At 36.0% G+C, this 18,807-nt stretch overlaps 2 protein-coding genes across 2 annotated transcripts in view; one reads left to right on the top strand and one right to left on the bottom strand.

Moving 5' to 3' along the window:
* Positions 1 to 3,637: 3,637 nt before the first annotated feature.
* LOC140135450 (regulator of microtubule dynamics protein 1-like) lies at positions 3,638 to 13,776 on the bottom strand. The gene is made up of 9 exons (XM_072156944.1): positions 13,537 to 13,776; positions 12,100 to 12,202; positions 11,419 to 11,705; positions 10,529 to 10,618; positions 9,758 to 9,813; positions 8,562 to 8,649; positions 7,479 to 7,509; positions 6,753 to 6,886; positions 3,638 to 3,909 (listed from the first exon to the last, which is right to left on the bottom strand). The coding sequence occupies exons 1-9, from the start codon at positions 13,660 to 13,662 to the stop codon at positions 3,865 to 3,867; spliced, it is 960 nt and encodes a 319-aa protein (XP_072013045.1). The 5' UTR covers positions 13,663 to 13,776; the 3' UTR covers positions 3,638 to 3,864.
* Positions 13,777 to 14,012: 236 nt separating this feature from the next.
* LOC140136461 (rotatin-like) overlaps positions 14,013 to 18,807 on the top strand; it is a 166,819-nt gene continuing 162,024 nt past the window's right edge. The window contains exon 1 of the mRNA XM_072158184.1: positions 14,013 to 14,187. Within this exon, the coding sequence (XP_072014285.1) occupies positions 14,133 to 14,187 (55 nt within the window). The 5' untranslated portion in view covers positions 14,013 to 14,132. The remainder of the gene's footprint in view (positions 14,188 to 18,807) is intronic.

Below are 18,807 nucleotides of genomic sequence, written 5' to 3'. Positions count from 1 at the left end.
GGTGAGAACAAGTTTGAGGTCTTTCAACACATGTTTTGGGTATTCACACCAAGCATGTCACACAGTAGCGTGAGCCATCCTATTGTGGGAGGGGAAACTTGGTCTGATGGAGGGGATCTAATTTTCCAATGGGATTTTCATAATTTCTAAATCAATGGGGGGGCTGCCTGTATGATGCCATGCCACTGATGTCATATAAAGGATTGTTGTTATGATTGTTGTTAATATTGATAAGAACTTTTCAAACCGGTTGCGAGGCAAGAATTATTTTTCATAAGGAGGGGGCACCAGGGCGGGGTGGGGGCAGCATCCACTGCTCCTCTTGGCTAATAAGCCACTGATGGACACACTGGATGTGAATAAAAAAATAACAATGAGTATAATTTAAAATTTAAAAAACATTTTACCCCAGGGGAGAAAGGGGACAGAGGACAATTAAGAGGGTTATATAATGGGGGGGTGGATTCAAACAAATTGCTCAAAAGATGATCGTAAGTCTTTCAATACATTTTCCCAAGAATGTAAGATTAAATAGCAGAATAAATAATACATGAATAATTGTTCAGATTGTGCTTATACTAATGCCTCTTTTTTGACATAATTTCCAGCTCATAAAAATAGGGATGGTGATTACAAATTGGTCGTCAAAATTGCCTAAATCGTAAATCTCAATGAAATGCTTCATCTTGACCACAGTGAAACCTCCTTGAGAGATGAAAAGGTGGTCTGTTCTTGTCAAAATGCTTGTCCCACAGACAAAAAAAAGTAAAAAAACCCCTAAAAACACACATTCCGCATTAGGGTTTTAACTTGGGAAGGACCTTGAGACAAACTATTAAATTAAGATGGTCTTATATTTCCTATTTTCCTGTTTATTTATCATGCAATCAAGCAAAATTAGTCTCTCATTTGTGAAATTTCAATAATAATATTTTTGTTTTTAAATATTTTCAATTTCACAAGCTATAAAAAAAAGTATAATATAAACATAATCAAAAATTGAAACTTGAGGTATGAAAGGTTTCAAGTTGCCAAAAATAAACTAAAAATGAAGTTCAATATTTTTTTAAAGATCAAACTCATTTTGCATTATTCTTCCCCAGACCTAGACACTACAACCTAGTATCATAAAAACTTTAAAAGATATAGCTTTGTCTTATTTTGAGCAGAAGAAATATATATAAAGTATATTTCGACTGTTTGGATCACACAAAGATTAACTGCTATTAATGGTGATTTTGAAGGTTCATTATATCAAATCCAGTAGTAAAAGGCGGTCAGTATTTACTCACATTTTCAGTGATGTTTCTATGATAATTATATCTATCATCTTCTTCAGACTGGCAACCCATACCACTTCTCAATGTCCTTTTGTACTTGTAACATGTAGGCCCTTGTCTTTATTGAGAATATTGTCTCCTCTCCTCCTAATCCAGATAGCCTAAGCCATCTGGTAGTTTTGTCCAACTCTCTGTCTATAACGTTGGCCTGATCCCATTCAATGTTGTGGTTTGTACCCACAACATTAGAGTTAGCAGATTTGTGTTGATCCGTGATGGATGATTTGTGAGTTGCTCTGGTGTATATAACATCTTTGGCCAACTCATCACCACACCCTCTATGTTAGTCACCAAAAGGACAGTGAGCAGTGTTATAGGTTGCCAGTCTGAAGAAGATGATGGATTTACACAGAAACATCACTGAAAATGTGAGCAAATATATCACCTTGTACTACTGGATTTGATATTTTGATATGCTATTAATGGTGTTTAAAGCACCTTTCTGTGCACCAAGAAGCTATAACAGTTAACCCTTTGTGCCCCAAACAGTCAATATTAATGCATAGAAAGACAATTACACCATAAGGAATGCAATACACATAGGATTATATAAAGTTGAAACAAGTCATGAGCTGTCAATACAAAGATTTCATATCCTCGTCTCAGGGGCGTAGCAAGAGCATTAGGGGCCATGGACAAGGAGCATTTCGGGCCCTTTTAACCAGGGATGGATTTACCTTACGGGGGCCTTGGGCCAGGCCAAAATTTAGAGGCCTCGAACTCACAAGGAACTTCATTTGTGCACTCAAGTCAGTGGCCCAGTTTTGGTTTATGTAAAGCACGCAAAAAAATTTCAGACTATTTTAGTTCCAGATCAACATGAATTTTGCTATTTGAATGCGTGTTAAGCGCTGAAAAATTGATAATTTTGCCCTATTTTGGCCAAAAAACATTGGGGTTAAAAGAAAAATGCATAGGGCAATTTTGGGGGGCCCTGAACCCGGGCCCATCTGGCCCAATGGTAAATCCGACCCTGCACTTCGTCCACCCTGTCCCCCGCTTGCTACGCACCTGCATCGTCTGCTAACTGCTTCACATACATATCTCTAAAGGCTGCCTTGTGCGATTTTATTATTATCATCAAGTTGTGACGCAACACACTGTAAAATTAACTTTGGATATTAATTTTGAGGTATTATCATTAAATAATCACATGTCCATTCATTAGAAGCATGCTGAAAATGAATAACAATAATATTATGAAAAACAACAATATGGTATTGCAAATCATACAAGGCAGCCTTTTGTGATACAACAGTATGTGATGCAGACGATTATGTTTACTTAAATTTGCACACCAAACTGCTTACAAGAACCAACACAAATCTATTTTTTAAAGAAATAATTATTGAATGTGTTCATTTCCCCATATGTCCATATTTAACACTCATTCACATAAATAGATACCATATTCAATCCATTAACTGTAAACGCCCACCCAGTGACATAAATGCCCACCAGTGACTTTACTACACATGAATATCATTATGTGCAGGATCCATGCAACTACACATAATCAAACACGGAACCATCTACACATAAAATCCATATTACATATGCAATATGTTCAAACAATGTAAAAAAATAGGCGCCCATCCAAAGTGAATTTGTTAAGGGATCTGGAATGAGCGTATTGAGCGTTTCGACAGTATTTTTGTGGGACATGAGAGCACATCAGACATATCGAATTGCATTCTGAAATGAAGAATGTCTTTCTGATATCAAATAATTTTCATTTTTGAAATTCACGATATAATACAAATTTTATGACCAATTATAAAAATTTGATATTTTTCACATTTTTGATATATAACAGTCCTCGAAGTAAATTTTATAAATCTATTGATATATTCTTAAAGTGTATGTAGCTGGGAGGAAAAGCCGATGATCAATTGAAAATTTTGACCTTTCATATTGAAGATATGGATTTTTTTCCCAAAAAGACCTAATATTTTTTGGTGTTTTGGGAAAAAATTCCATATCTTCAAAACGAAATGTCAAAATTTTCAATTGATCATCGGCTTTTCATCCCACCTACATACACTTTAAGTACAAATCATCAGATTTATAAAGTTTACTTTGAGTACTGTTAAATATCAAAAATATCAATTTTTAATCATTTGCCATAAAATGTGTATTACATTGCAAATTTCAAAAATCAAAATTATTTGATATCAGAAGGACATTCTTCAGTATTCAGAATGCAATTCGATATGTCTGATGTGCTCTAATGTCCCACAATAAATACTGTCCAAACGTTCATACCCACCCTTAAGCACCCTGGGCGCTTAATGGAATAAATACGGTGCATAATTTTGCAGATTTGTGCATTTGCCGTAACTTTAGGCAGACATGGTTTCTTGTTAAATACAAAATGTACCCTGTACAATAGGCAAGATTCAACACTGGATGATCAAATATATGACTTGCAAATTGAACATAAGCAAGATGCGAAACACAGAAAAATATATCCCGGAGCAAGGAATATTTCAGTGATGTTGGTCCACAGAGGAACTGGCAAGTCTTATGAAGATATTTTGGATAGATACTCTTTTGCTTCTTTTTGGACCTGCAAAGATGACAAAACACAGAAAGCATATCAATATATGTGACCTGTCACATCAAAACATACCTCTTGGGGTAAAACATAGAAAATGAGTTTTTCATATCAGATGAATGGTGGTACCTTAAGCCCGAAAACATTACGTTTTGTTACCTGGAGAGATTTGATCATGTCTCACCTTCTTTTTCAACCAAATTGATGGTAATAACTCTTGTAGTGAGGGATCATTTAACCACAAATTGCCTCAGGCAAAACCCACTTCCTGGGAACTAAATACCACATTTCATTTTTATGTAACTCATTGACCCATTTGTGTTATATACTGCCTCTAGCTATAATGACATCCTTGTGATCTGGTCAACTCATCGACAGATATGAACGTCAGGAGGGAATTCAATTTTTGATCAATTCTCTCCAGGTAGTGAAACGTAATGAATGATACCAATTTCACTGGGATCGGACATTTGGTTGTTAAGTTAGTTAGATTGTCATCATTTTTAACAATTTAAATTATATTTTGGGGAATTAGAAGTGGATTTTCTGAAAATATACACTTGAAAGATGCATTTTGCGATGAAATCCAAAAATCGACCTTGGACCAGATTTTTTATTATTTACACATTACATGGTCTGCTGTGCAAAATGGCCAATGCCGACAAGAGGTATGTTTTGATGTGACAGGTCACATATTTATGTGGGTGTGGGTGGGGTGTTTGTATAGACCTGAAAACGAAGATACACACCTGAAAATAGCAGAGTAACCGAGGACACCTAACAACTGAGGACATCCACAGTGTCCACTACCTGCCAGCATGATTACATACAGCACAAAAATGCACATAAGACCATGTCTAGTTTGCTGGTGTAAAGTTAGTCCGACGAGTAGGACATTTTTTTCTTAGTTACCAGACTATACTGAGCTCAGACCATGATCACTATCTCACTTGGCGCAAGATAGACAAACCGCAAAAGTCCAGTGACCGTGTCGACCCAAATTTTTTCAGGCAGGCGTTTTAGTGGTTTTCATGGTTAATCTTTCTTGAGCGATCAGAGTCTGAGTATAGTTGATAACTGAAAAAAAAAAACAAGTCCTATTCATCGGACTATGTAAAGTCTGGTAACAGTTGGATAGTAAATAGTCAAGTGAGCCCATGGTTTGGAGCTTAGGCCTATTAAAAAAAAATTGATTTTTTATATTTTTTTGCAAAAAAAAAAAAGAAAAAGAGTCTAGGGTCGGGCCTATTTTTAGGGTCGGTCGGGATACGCCAATCAAACAATTTTTTTTAGGCCATGGCTTCGGGAATGCAAAGTCCTTGCAGTATAGACACCTTTGCATCATTGGACCCATTTTAATAGCAATTTCTATTTATCTCTTGCCGATGTACTAGCTCTTGATGTGTGATAATGTCTGAGCATGGGCAGTTAAAGGAGTATTTTGTGATCCTAGCATCCTATTTTCATGACATTTTTGCTGAACCATGAAATGGTATCAGCCTATAACTGTCTATGTTACTAGGTCCCTAACTAACCTTTTGGTCTGAAATGGACATATCTCTAAATGCCACGAAGGTATGACCCCATGAGTGGTGTCATATGAAAGAGGAAAACATAAAGAATATAATAACAATATTTCCAAACGTCAGAGGTCATCCAGGGGTCAAAAAAGGTCATTTTAACCGAAAATGCTCCGATTGAGCTTAAATTTAAATGCAATGATCCTTATGACATTCTAAACATGTGTAAAACATTATAAAATTTATTTAAGGTCATTAAGGGGTCTTAAAGGGGTCAAAGGTCAAGTTTTTCAAAATGTTCCAATTGAGCTGAAATTTTAATGCAATGATCCTTATGACATTCTAAACATTTAAAAATATTTTAAAATTCATTTAAGGTCATTAAGGGGTCATAAAGGGGTCAAAGGTCAAGTTTTTCAAAATGCTCCAATTGAGCTGACATTTATATGCACTCCGGGTGACAGTGGTATAGGCCTGCCACAATATACTGCTGAAGCCACATGGTTCAGCTATGGTGCGGTTATCGCTCTAGTTCAGTAGATATCCATGAAAAAAGCTTATTCCAAAAAATTCAGTTGATTCCGATTTTGTGTTATGCCTGATTATGTATTACACTGCTCCACTGTGTTGTAATTTCATTCTGGTACACCAAATGTAATTCAAATTTGACGATATTTTTGCAAAACAAATTAATCTGCAAGAAATTTTTGTACATAAACATTAGTAGCCAGAAGTTTCCAGTGGTAAAAAAATTTCAACTTTTTTGTGAAAAGTAGGGGGATCACGAAATGCCCCTTTAAGATTGCAAAAAGGTTTAATGATCAATGGGCTATTACATTTGGAATCCACACTCCCCCTGTGGGAGATTTTGAAAATATCTTCCGCAGAGGGAGTCTGAATCTTAAATGGAATTAACACATTTGTTAGCCCCATTTGAATTCCATACACCCTCTGAGAATGATTCAACCTGAATCATGCAAAGAGGGATGGCGAATTTCAAATGGAGCTGCCTGATGAGCTCATTGCATTAAAATCCATACTTCCTTTGTGGAGGATATTTCCAAAATCATCTTCCACATGGGTAGTGTGGATTCCAAATGGAATAGCCCAATTCATGGAGTAGTTAGCAAACAATTGTTTTAATTTTAAATTTGTTTTTTGCTGTTGTTTCTTTGTGTTTTTTTTAAAATTCTTTTGATGGTATTTTGATGTATTGATACTACAGTGCATATTTTGTTATTTTTATGTGAATTGTGGGAATAAAATAAATGAATGACATTTTTACAAATATTGTGGCATTAAAACAATTATCAACACTTTCAATATATAAGTTACCTGATAATCTTCATCTTTCTTCGGAGGATAATCTCTTGCTTTGATGAAATAATACAATGCCATCTTCTTATTGTTAAGTTTCAGGTATGTCATCCCAAGCCACAGGTGGTTTCTACTGTAGAAATTAGGGTCAGCTGAGGATGGAAAGCAAACATTTAGAATTGGCTTGAATTAATGTGTAACTACAATCACCTTATTTGAACTAATTAGCACCCTGAGCAATTAATTAAGCAAGCCAATCAGAAAGAGGCACATAATTTGTCACATTATGAAAGTCAAACTGGACATTTTCATGCCAAAAAAATTGTTATTGTAGTTTATGAAAATAAAAATATCATACACTGAACAGATGCCACAGCTATGACAAGATAATTTATTTTTCCTAGTGCTGTGACATGACCAACCTCTGGTACCCGTTTACGCTTAAAATACACTTAGATGAATACATTTATGTTTGTGCTAGACAAAATTGGAATATCAAAAGTTTTTTGTTGGAAATATCTCGAAAGACATTCCCAACATTATATCAAGAAAGGAGAAATCAATATGTATTATTTGTTGGGAGTGAAATGGTACAAAATACTGCACTCTACTACTAATGCACTCCCCCTGTGGGCTTGTGCATTAGGTGCATCAACATCTCAGTATGCATGTATTATTGTACTATTTCACTCCCAACAAGTAATATGCATTGATTAACCTATAAGTAGCTGATGATGTACTTACTTTGTTCAGCATCTGTAAACCACCTTAGAGCCTGCAAATAATTAACAATGATGATATACAAATATACTAAAGTTAATAGGTTCCTTAATTGACCCAAAGAGCACTACCAGATGATTTTTCAGCCTCTAAGATAAATAATTAACAATGACGATATACTACAGTGAATAGGTTCCTTTAATACCATTATAATTAACCTGAAGAGCAGTGCCAGATGATTTATCAGCCTCTAAGATCTATTTTGATTGGCTACAAAAAGGGCTATATCATGTATTTAGCCAATCAGAGATATGGTAAGAATAGTCAGTAGTGCTGACGGGATTAAGCCTATATATCTAAAAGCTCTATTTTGATTGGTTACAAAGCTTATTATGTGAAGTAATTAACCAATCAGGGGCACTGTAAAAAAGGAAGTTGTGCACATGGGGCTAAAATACTGACTATCTGGTGCAACATTGATGTCGACACAGGGAAACATAACATTATTCTTTCACTACCTGTATGCTCATACCATATTCTAATTTCTTGATCAATTTCCTGCATTATCAAGTTTAGATCAACTGTTTCAAGTTTTCCGATTGCAAAAAAGTGAAGGAAGTTTAAAAACATGTTGTATTCACAGTTATTACATTAAAAGAGGATGATACTTGTTTTGTTGAGGTGAGGTAATTGATTGGACCATAAAGCCAACAAAAAAAAAGATTGTTTGCTTGTCTTCCACCGACTGACCCTAATCTGGAAAATCTAGAAAAGTGTTTTTGTTTGTTTGTTTTACTGTACAAATGAATACCGACCTTAAGTTTGGAAATTCCAGAAACATTTTTGACATCTTGAAATGTTTTTTTTACAGTTTCTACACACTTCTAAACTGTTTTAAAACATGAATCAAGTAGAGAAATATCCTAATTCACAACTATTTGGGCTAATTTATATTAAGCTAATTAAAGGCATATAGTCATGTTTTGACTGTGACCTTTTTTAAAAAACCCAGACAGACAGACCCCATTTTGAAAAAGTCATGGAGGACAAGCAAACATTTTTTTTGGGGCCTAATCCTTTAAAGCTGATAAATTAAATATATGATACCTCTTCATAGGTTGACTTTGGTGGAGTACCAAATATGGCTGCTGCTATCTTCTGTTGATACCATGGTAATTCTGCAACAGTATAGCACCTGCAACAAGATGGTATGAATACAGTAGTTAAGAAAAGAAATACAAATGTTTGTTTGAGAGAGAAACGGAGAGAGAGAGGAAATAAAGAGAAAGAATGAGAGATAGGTCCCACAAAACCCAAAATGTGGGGACATTTGCAGTATTTTCAGTCACAAAATGGGGACAACAAATGAAAGTGGGGATATCAAGTGTTCCCACTTCTACGGTATGCAAGAAAAGTGAGAAAACTCAGTGTTACAGAGTGGGGACTATAGGTAGGGATCCCCACATCTCGTCGTTTTACGTGCGTAGAGAGAGAGAGAGAGAGAGGGTTTGGTGATGATAGGAGACTTTTTAAAAAGTGGGGACCCCAAAAAATGACCCAATAATGGGGGTCTCCAAGCACTTTTTTTATTTTTTGGTCTATTTTCGATTTTAATGCATCATGCATCATTCTGTGCAGATTGGCACATGTGAATTTTACAAAGTTCACTTTGTTGAATTAAAAACATTTCTGGAACGAAGTCTCAAGATTCAGAAAAAAAAACCCAAATATTTTGGGAAAGAGTATTCTTTTGTGATGATGTACCAAAAAATTCCATTTAAAATCCACACTACCCCTGTGGAAGATTTTGGGAATATCTTCCACAGAAGGAGTATGAATTTCAAATGGAATGAGCACATTAGGCAGCTCCATTTGAATTTCATACACCCACTGAGAATGATTCAACCGGAATCTTCTACAAAGGGTGGGTGAGTTTCAAATAGAGTTTGTTAATGTGCTAATTACATTTGAAATTCATACTCCCTCTGTGGATGATAATTCCTAAATCTTCCACAGGGGTTGTGGATTTTTGGGGAATAGCCCAATTGTTCTTTTTTACACCAAATCTGTATTTATATTTAGATTCCTTGATGCCTTGCCTTAAAGAATGTTTACTTTTATATTTATTTATTTACCAGCAGGACACCTGTGCGATAGAGAGCAAGAGAGAGGGAAGCGAGTTAGAAAGAGTTCAAAGAGGAAGCGAGATAGAGAGAAAGAGGACGGGTTAGAGAAGGATAAAGGGGGGTGTGAGAGAGAGAGAGAAAGGGGGGGGAGAAGAAGAAAATGTGGAAGTGACTTACCATTGGCCTAGTAGGTGTTTTGATGTAGCATCATTGGGATTCAAGTCAATGGCTCTCTGATACAAAAATAAAAACATACAGACATTTGAGGGCTAGTCAAATAATTGAGAGGTTGTGTACATCTTAAACTAATAAGCAGTCAGACGGAAGCATTACCTAGCAATGTTTGTAATCCAATATTGACATCAATATAGCTGACAATAAATGGCAGGGGTTCGGAGACCCCAACTTCCCCAAGGCTTGATATAAGGGGTGTCACTTTGGCATAATTTTTCTCAGATGGAGAAAACGCCAATTTTCACTTTTATATATTTAATAGAACCGCAATTACCCAAGAATTGTTTTCTTACATTGTCTGAATAAATTTGGGCCAAAAAAATGGGTTTTTTTTTGGAATTTTCTCCAAAAATTAGCATTTTTTGCCCAAATTTGACCTCACAAATACAGATGAATTCAACAAGTCCTTGCCATCCTAAATATGCATACAGTACTTTTATATACTTTAGACCAACAATGAAGCCCAAAAGTTTCCATAATTATTAATTCCAGCCAGGGTTAGGACTACCTTTAATAGTAAGAAGCACACTGCAGTTTTGAAGATAAACAGCAAAAACTGGACAAACATGGCTCCTACCATTCCACTTACCTTAATAAATAATTATTGCAAGTGTAGTTTTTGGTGGAAATCATAAGATATTGTTGTATGTTGTTCCTTTTATTACTAAAAAATAATTTTATAATATTTATGTCAACTTGCATCATTTTTTTTACCTGGAATTCATCTTTAATGACGTAGGAATCATTGATCTTCTTCTTTGTGCCTTCATAATCTCCCACATCACTTAAAGTAATACCAACCCACTGAAAAAAAAATAATGGTTAGAACAATATATCTATGAAATTAAAGAAATTGCCATATTATTCCCAACTGCATGGAAATACAGGTACAAAGCAGATGGTCATTCTTTTTTAATTTTGTCATTGGACAGGAAAAACCTCCTATGTGTCATTGGCCCTGAACATGTTTAAATCAAAACCTCCTGAATAACTTCTTGGCAGTTTTGTTTTAAACATGTTCAAGGGCCACAAGTACATCTTTCCTGCACAACAATGATTTGATAAAACCAATCACATCAAGATGACCTCAAAGATCACAATGGGTTGTCCACTTGAAATACATCCACCCCTTATGGAATGGAAGACATGTCCTTAATCTCCCACACAGGGAGTGTGAATTTCAAATGGGGTTACCTGAATGGGTGATTCCATTTGAAATGTACACACCTTGCAGGGTTGTAGCTACAGTGGGCGGTGGTGGGCAGCAGAGCCCACCACTCAGTTTTGGAGCCTACCACTCAGCTGCAATTTTGGCATTGGAGCCCACTACTCAGAATCCAAAATTGCACAATTTTGTTGAATTAGTCAATAATTGAACAAATGGCCAAATATGCATGATTTTCATCAAATGCCACCCAGCACTAAAAATGCCCTAGCTACAACCCTGACCCCTTGTGTGGGAGAATAAGGTCATGTCTTCCATAGGGGGTATATAGATTATAACTGGTATAGCCCAATGCATGCTAATAACATGTTTTGGGAACTGAAATGGATACATTTCTTGTCAATTTAAAGTTAATTATATTACACTATACAACATATACCTTATGTGCAGCAAAGTTTTCATCATTCAGCTCTACTGCTTTCTTTGCATATTCATACGCTGCATATGTTAATTCTTTCTTTCTCTCTTTGGTGGTCTCTGTCATTTGTGCTACATCTCGACAAGCCCGTGCCAATCGCCATATCAACTCCGCATTATTTGAATCCTTGAAGGCAATAAGGAGGTCATAGAGTTTGAGGAATTCATAGTTCTTGTAGATCTGGTCAGCTTCAGCAATGGCAATTTCTTCCGGAGACAGCTCTGGTGCCTTTGGTTCTTCTTCTTTAGCTTAAAACAGCATAGAAAATGGGACATAGAGAGCAAGAATAATGTATCAGTAAATGAATAAAAGAAGCAAAAGGTACATTGTACCTAAGAAATTATATTTTTGTACTTTTATTATTTTTAATGCTTAAAATACAGAACAACCCAAGTACATAACATGTTTCATTTTCAGTGGGCGCTCTATAGACTATAACATCATTACCATACCGGTCCCGGTACTGCAAGTAATGTTAGTCTTTTTTCATCAGCGGCTAGGAACTGAAGCAGATGGAATATGCTAGACATTGGGTGAAAAAGCCTGATGAGTGAGTCTTTTTTGTAAATAGTAAATAGTGTCCAATTGTTTATAATCTGAATTATCATTTTGGGATAGCAGCTACATGTATGTAATACTTACCAGGTGCAGACCAGAAACTTAGGCCTCTTGAAGCTGCTAAGGAGCCTGCCACAAAGGTTCCAATTCGTAGCTTTGATGCACTGCCTGCATTGGTGGTAAAATACTGGGGAGGAAAAAAAGGAGCCCATTTAGAAGGGTCATCAGTGCAAGAACATCATAACTAACATTTTGAGCGCAATTTGAGAGACTGTGTCACAGTTTGCAATAGGGTTACCGTAGTTCTAGATTTGGGGTGCATTTTCAAACTCTTTCTAAAATAGGTTTAGGTTTTAAAAACTGGTTTAGTGAAGGGTGCCGGACTGCCGGGTGCATTTTTTTCAAAATTCTTTGAAAAATCTGCAATTTTTCAGCAAAATATGTGAAAAAATTCCAGAATTTGGCAAATTTACATTGTATAATTTTGAACAGAAATAATTTCAGTCCAGAACATTAAAATTATTTTGGGTCCCTCTTCTACATCAAATTTAATAACATTTCTTGGTAAGTTTTCGAAGTCCCACTCAGACATCCCTGCCCAATCCTATTAAGGGACCGTTCACAAACACTTGTAAGGGGGGGCTGATGCAAAAAATGTCATCACAAAAATTTTTGGGCCCCCTTTACAGATCTCAAAAAAAATTTCAGGCCCCCTTAGAAGGGTCAAACATTTTCAGGGCCCCCCTCTTTGCATCAGGCCCCCCTAACAAGTGTTTGTGAACGGTCCCTAATCAAAAAACACCCCCACAAAGATGCACCCCAAATTTCACTGACAACAATGTCAATAGCGAAAAGTACACATTCCTTTCATTTAAGCCTATTATTCAAATTAGCCCAAGGTTGTAATCAAAACAAGTACCATACTAAGTTATTTTCAGTACTGGCCCAATTAGGACTATTGTTCAAAATATTAAAGGTTGATCAAAACAATTGAATTAAAACATGTACTTGTCCATGGATGTATTTTAGTACTGCCCCAATTTGCAACATTTTTGAACACAAATATAATTACAAAGCACAAGTGCAAAATTGTTGGAACTTGTCTTTTGCTTCAAAAATCAATTTTAGGTCATGAGATTGAGAACTACATGTAAAGTGTCAGATTTGCGTCCAGTCGACCACAAGCCGCATGCTCCAAAAATCCTGCCAAAAAAACACCATAATTTAGAAAAAAATATTTACACACAAAAATGACTCTCCATCATACAAATTCAAGTTCCAAATCATGAAACAGAATTTAGAAAACCACTGGACCTGAAAGTCATTCTGATTTCACAATTGAATGAGTACGAGTTTATAGAATAACAATTTTGTTATCAAATGTACTGTACAAGTGTAGCAAAGATCATTTTTCATTCAAAAAGTACACAAGTCTTTCCGATCATTGTAGATTGCAATTTATATTAATTTTTTTATTCTTTATTCATTGAAATTTTCAAGGTCTAAATAAAGGAAGCTTACCTTGGATGTAAAATATCTTAATCTTGCAAGCCTGTTCATTCTCTCTCCTGACTGATTGCCCAAGAAACTATGCAGAAACTGCCTAAAACTGGATGCAGAAGCACGAGAAACATTTCTGTACGCCATGGCTATATTTCTTTCAATGATCCTCTTTTACAAGTTCCACGATTAGTGTCAAAAGAACAGGAAAAAAATGTAAACAAAGACTTTTGACAAGGATTTGTCAAAAATTGATGTCCTACGGGCGTTCTGTAACTGTTTAAATTATAGAAACTCGCATTGAATTCGAAACATTTCTCAAATTTCCATGATCAACTCATAAATCAATATTTATCAGTATTATTCTAGTAATTTAGTTACGTGACTATGTTTTGATATTTAAAACAAACAAAAATGTTGATTTAATATCATCATTAGTGAGAGTGTCAATATTTTTGAGTCAATTCAGTTTAAAAACACCACATTAAATTCCGCCCTCATGTGGCCAAATGTTGAAAAGAAACTATGGCGCTGGCTTCGAAACAAATCGTATGGAAATTTAGTCAACAAATTACTGTTTTATGAGCTTCTTGGTGCATTAAATTATCTGAAATACAATGTCAGAACCGCTTCGTAGTGATGTTGACCTACAGTTGTTATTTAGAAAGCTAGGTAAGATTGATTATGTAACAAATAGTTGTCTTGTTTTTAGTTTGTATTTTTGTATAAAAATATCTCCTTCTTTCTTCTTCCAAATTAGTGTCAACTTCATTGATTTAGTCCAACTTGTTTAGAGCTTCCTTAAATGCTGCTGGTGATGGTGCTTTGACGACTGCTTCGGGTAGAAAATTCTATTCCCGGATGGTGCAGGGAAAGAAGCTGGTTCTATGATAATCAGTAGTGCAGTGCCGTACTATTTATCTATTACGCTGACTTTCGATTTCGTATTCGGCGAGGAGGACGATTTCGACCTCCTGGTAGGGACAGGCATAAAATTTCAAATTAATTCTATTAACATGAATTGTTGTTTATTGGAAGAGAGAACTTCTCAGAAACAATTTGACATCAAAACCAATGTTCTACTCTATTGCTAAGTGAAGTTATGACGAAATTACTGTCGGAACATTGGGCAATTTTCTCTGATAAGACTTACCATAGGAGTGCATGGGGGGACTTGATAATTTTTGTGCCCCCCTGTCAATTTTTTGTTTTCACTGTAATTTAATCTAATTTTTGTTGAATATTATGTATGTTATCATTTTCAACACATCTGTGAAATTTTGTATAAAAATTCAAATTTTTAGGTGGTAAAAAAGTGATTTTTGTGCTAATTTTGGTTAAATTTTGCCATTTTTCGGCCATTTTGGGCCTATTTTAGGCAAAAACAATGATTTTTCCCAAGCGATAACAAAAAAGTGCTTTCTCCCAGCAAATAAGTAAACTGGAATTATTATGTGAAAAGGATGAAAGTTTTTGTCAAACCATGTTTCCCTTTTGTCAGAAGATGAATTTTGGGTCAAAATAGAATTTTTTCCCAAAAATGCCCCCTTTTGACCCCTTTTTTGACCAAAACAGTGATTTTCCCCAAGGCATATCTCACAGAAAAAAATATTCAAAAGTGAAGTCAATGTTGCATTTTGCTTCCTAAGGCATTGAATCTGTTGTCAATGCAAACTAGAGCATCTGAAACAGATTAATTTTGGTTTTATCCATCATTTTCTCCAAAATGGTGTTTTCAGTGGCACAAAATGGCACAGATTTACATAGGGCTTTATTATCAAGTAAAATAAATAGCGCCCTCGCTCAGATGTGCCTGTCCCTACTCCTGGTTTGTTTACAAACAGAGAGGTAGACAAAAAACCGTTCCGCTTGTCCAAACACTCAAGTATCAGAAGGACGGTCCACAATAGCGTGCCCGGTGGGTTCAGTTTGTATTTAAAGGTAGGACGTATGACCGTTCCAGGATTTGAAAATGACCCCTATTTCACGGGGAATCGAGGACATTTGCAGCAATTTTACCCCTATTTTGCGCTGAAATCAGGAAAATTTCCCCCAAATACCCCCTATTTTTATCATTTTGAGGACGCATTTTCATTTCACCCCCTTATCACGAGGAATCGAGGACATTTTTTCGAAATAAATACCCCTATTTTTACCATTTAAGGACGCTTTTGAATTTTTACCCCTATTTCACGGAGAAATGAGGGCAATAACGAAAACTGTAGCGGTAAAACACGGACGAAAGTCCTAGAAATATACCCTATTTTTCATTTCAAGGACAATTTTGCTCCCAAACACCCCTAATTTGGACAATCGCGAACAATTTTGTCCTCGAAAATTTCGCGGACATTTCTTGAAAAGTACTAATTGGAACCATCATGCGTACACATTGTCAGTGAAGACTGAACCCACCGGGAATAGCGTGATTCACTTCACGTAACCTGAATAGGGATTAAAAAGCAAGAATTTTGGCGGGCCGAGAGGGGGCAAGCGATTTTTTTACCCCAGTCTCGGGGGCTCATAATTTTGCACAGCCCCTATTGGTTTGTACAGGGCCTTTCACAAGTGCTGCCAGAATGGTCCACAAAAATTATGATTGGAAAATAAGTGTTACAGGAATCATATGGCAGCTGAAATGGGACAATTTATCCACGAGAAGGAAAGCAAGTAGACTGGGTATTCTCTACATAAAGCCAGGGGGGCATTTCGCGGTACCTACCAAACTACCTGACACCAGCCCAACGGCGCACCCGCAGATCAGGAGCTAACAATTATAGAACAACATGCTAGAATTGACTGTCACAGGTTCTCGTTTGTTAAAACCGAATTTTGGAACAACCTCCCTGATGACAATTTACATCAATATCCAACTTGGAACATTTTAAAACTGCCACCATTGACTACCTGCATGTACAGGACAGTCACATGAAGGACTAAGTTATCTACTGCGGAAGTTGAGCAATATATAAAAGAAGAATTTTACAAAAATTGTAACAAAAAATGAAGTACATTGTAGACCCTATTACCGTAACCACCCGGGTATAAGCCCACCTTCAGGTATAAGCCGACCCCCTATTTTTCAAAACATTCTGGGAACAAGGGTGCACTCGGCTATAAGCCCAGTACTAAATTTTGGCCAAGTTCTTAATCAAATTAATGCTTTTCTCTCGCATTTAAGAACAAATATAAAAAAATATCAGTTGATAATTAACATTCCACACTTAGAATTTTAAGAAATTGACAAAGATGATAGAAATTACTGGTACATTGGGCATATACAAATGGGGATGATTTTTCTTATTTCTAAATTCAAGTACTAGCTCCTCCCCGGTTATAAGCCCACCCCATTTTTGAAGTGAAATCTGCCATCTAGGGGGTGGGCTTATACCCGAGTGGTTACGGTATAATGAAAGACAGCTAGGACAAAAGACTAAGTCATGCCTGACGTCAGGCATGTCAGGGCAAAGGCGCGCTGTGATTGGTTGCCGACCTGCACAGTACGGCAATTTTCTGTCTAGTTGTCAGAATTTCAGAAGCGAACTAGTCTAGATCTCTGTCTTTCATTATATTATGGTAATTTGGAGTTTTCTTATTAGGCCAAACAAAATTAATTCGTTGTCTCACGTTACTTTTGACTTAAAAAATTCAATGCGGAATGAGGCTGAATCAGAAATCTGAGGTCTTTTTTGTACTGATCATCACATGTACTGTGTTCAGTGTGTTGTTTATCTCCTTTTCATTCTATTTTATCACAACATTATGCTTTTCTATGCTTTCTTTTATCCTTTGCAGGAATAGAGAATACTAGTTCCAAATTCAAGAAAAAGAAGTTTCCCACACTCCTTCTACCCTGATAACTGCATCGCACATCTAATTCTGTAACTTTCAAGTTCAATCCTTCGAATTCTTTTTCACATGGATTTTATCCATCAAAAATTTGCTGTAGAATTTCGGCAAAAGTACATTTTGCTTTTGCTCTGATGCAGAACTCATCCGATTGAATCGTTTTATACAGTATCTTAACCCGCAATATAGCTGTATCTGACGCCATATTTGGCAAAAAAAGGAAAAGAAGTTGAAAAAATCGGCAGAAAAAAATTAAAATCCACCCGAGATAGTATTCTCAGCTCGTCGCTATTAGTCTTGTTTCCGCCTGTCACTCTCGCCGAAGGGACGGTAGGGAGAACTGAAAGCATTGTGTATAGAGGCTAGTCACGATATCAACCTCTAACACGGCATTTTGTGATTGCTAGCGTAACATTTACAGTAAAGAAACAAGCAAACCTCGACTGGAGTGAGACGATCATGTTGATGTAGACTCGCTTTCCAGTCGTCTTCTAAAAAAATGATTTTAAACAATCTGAATTTTACGATTTTAGGAAAAAAAATCGGAAAATTAAGAAATTCAATGCGGGAATTTGACGATAATTTTACCAACGCGCGCGGGTAACGTGAGACAAAGAATTAATTTTGTTTGGCCTTACAAAACCAAATATATTATGGTACTTGTTATTCAAGGTAGGAGCTGGAGAAGAACTGGAGAAACACTGAGCACTCCTAAATTCTGTGTGACTTTTGCCCAGATTTTCAGATTCTGCCATCAAAAACAGATGGCTGCACTACTTTTAACATACTGAGCCCGTCAAAATGCCCTTTTGTCATGTGGAAGTGCTGAAAGTCTACAAAATGTATGTTTGCACCCTCCTACATGTAGAACACATACAGCACCCAATGCTCCAATTCCAGTAACATCAAAGTCTGGAGAGGTTACCTGCCAACACCTGGGCGATCATAGAATAACTCATCAATAAAATTATACAAGTATTAAAATCAGGTTCAAAGTAGGCCTGGCATTTTCGGGTAATTTTGTTTTTTTTTTTTTGGGTTTTTTTTTTTTTCAAAATTGAAAAAAACAAAAAAAAAAAAAAAAAATTAAATTTTTTTTTTTTTTTAATTTTTAAAAGATGAAAGAAACAAAGAAAGGAAATCAAAACAAAAATGCAAAGAAAAAAAAAAAAAAAAAATTGTCAAGATATTTTGTATTTTTAATATGAAAATTGATACTTTGTATTCATGTCATACTCTATTAATGATTTCAAAATGCATTCATTTTTTTGCAATTTGGTACCGGTTACCGCCGAAAATTGTGCCGGTACCGGGTACAAAATTACCGAAAATGCCAGGCCTACTTTGTACCTGATTTTAATACTTTTTTTTTTTTTTTTAAATTTGGTACCGGGCAGGGTATTTCCTGCCGGGTAATGTAATCTCGGTGGTACCCGCTAGCCCGCC

Source organism: Amphiura filiformis, chromosome 16 (genome assembly GCF_039555335.1).
Source record: "Amphiura filiformis chromosome 16, Afil_fr2py, whole genome shotgun sequence".
Classification (NCBI taxonomy): Eukaryota; Metazoa; Echinodermata; class Ophiuroidea; order Amphilepidida; family Amphiuridae; genus Amphiura; species Amphiura filiformis.
Note: the sequence above shows the minus strand (reverse complement) of the source record. Positions and strands in the feature narration are given on the sequence as shown.

Coding starts and splice junctions, on each gene's coding strand:
- LOC140135450 (XM_072156944.1), bottom strand. CDS start 13,662: ATGGCGTACAGAAATGTTTCTCGTGCTTCTGCATCCAGTTTTAGGCAG. Junction 8,650..9,757: donor AAACACCTACTAGGCCAATG/GTAAGTCACTTC, acceptor ATCTTGTTGCAG/GTGCTATACTGTTGCAGAAT. Junction 3,910..6,752: donor AGAAAGATGAAGATTATCAG/GTAACTTATATA, acceptor TCATCTTTGCAG/GTCCAAAAAGAAGCAAAAGA.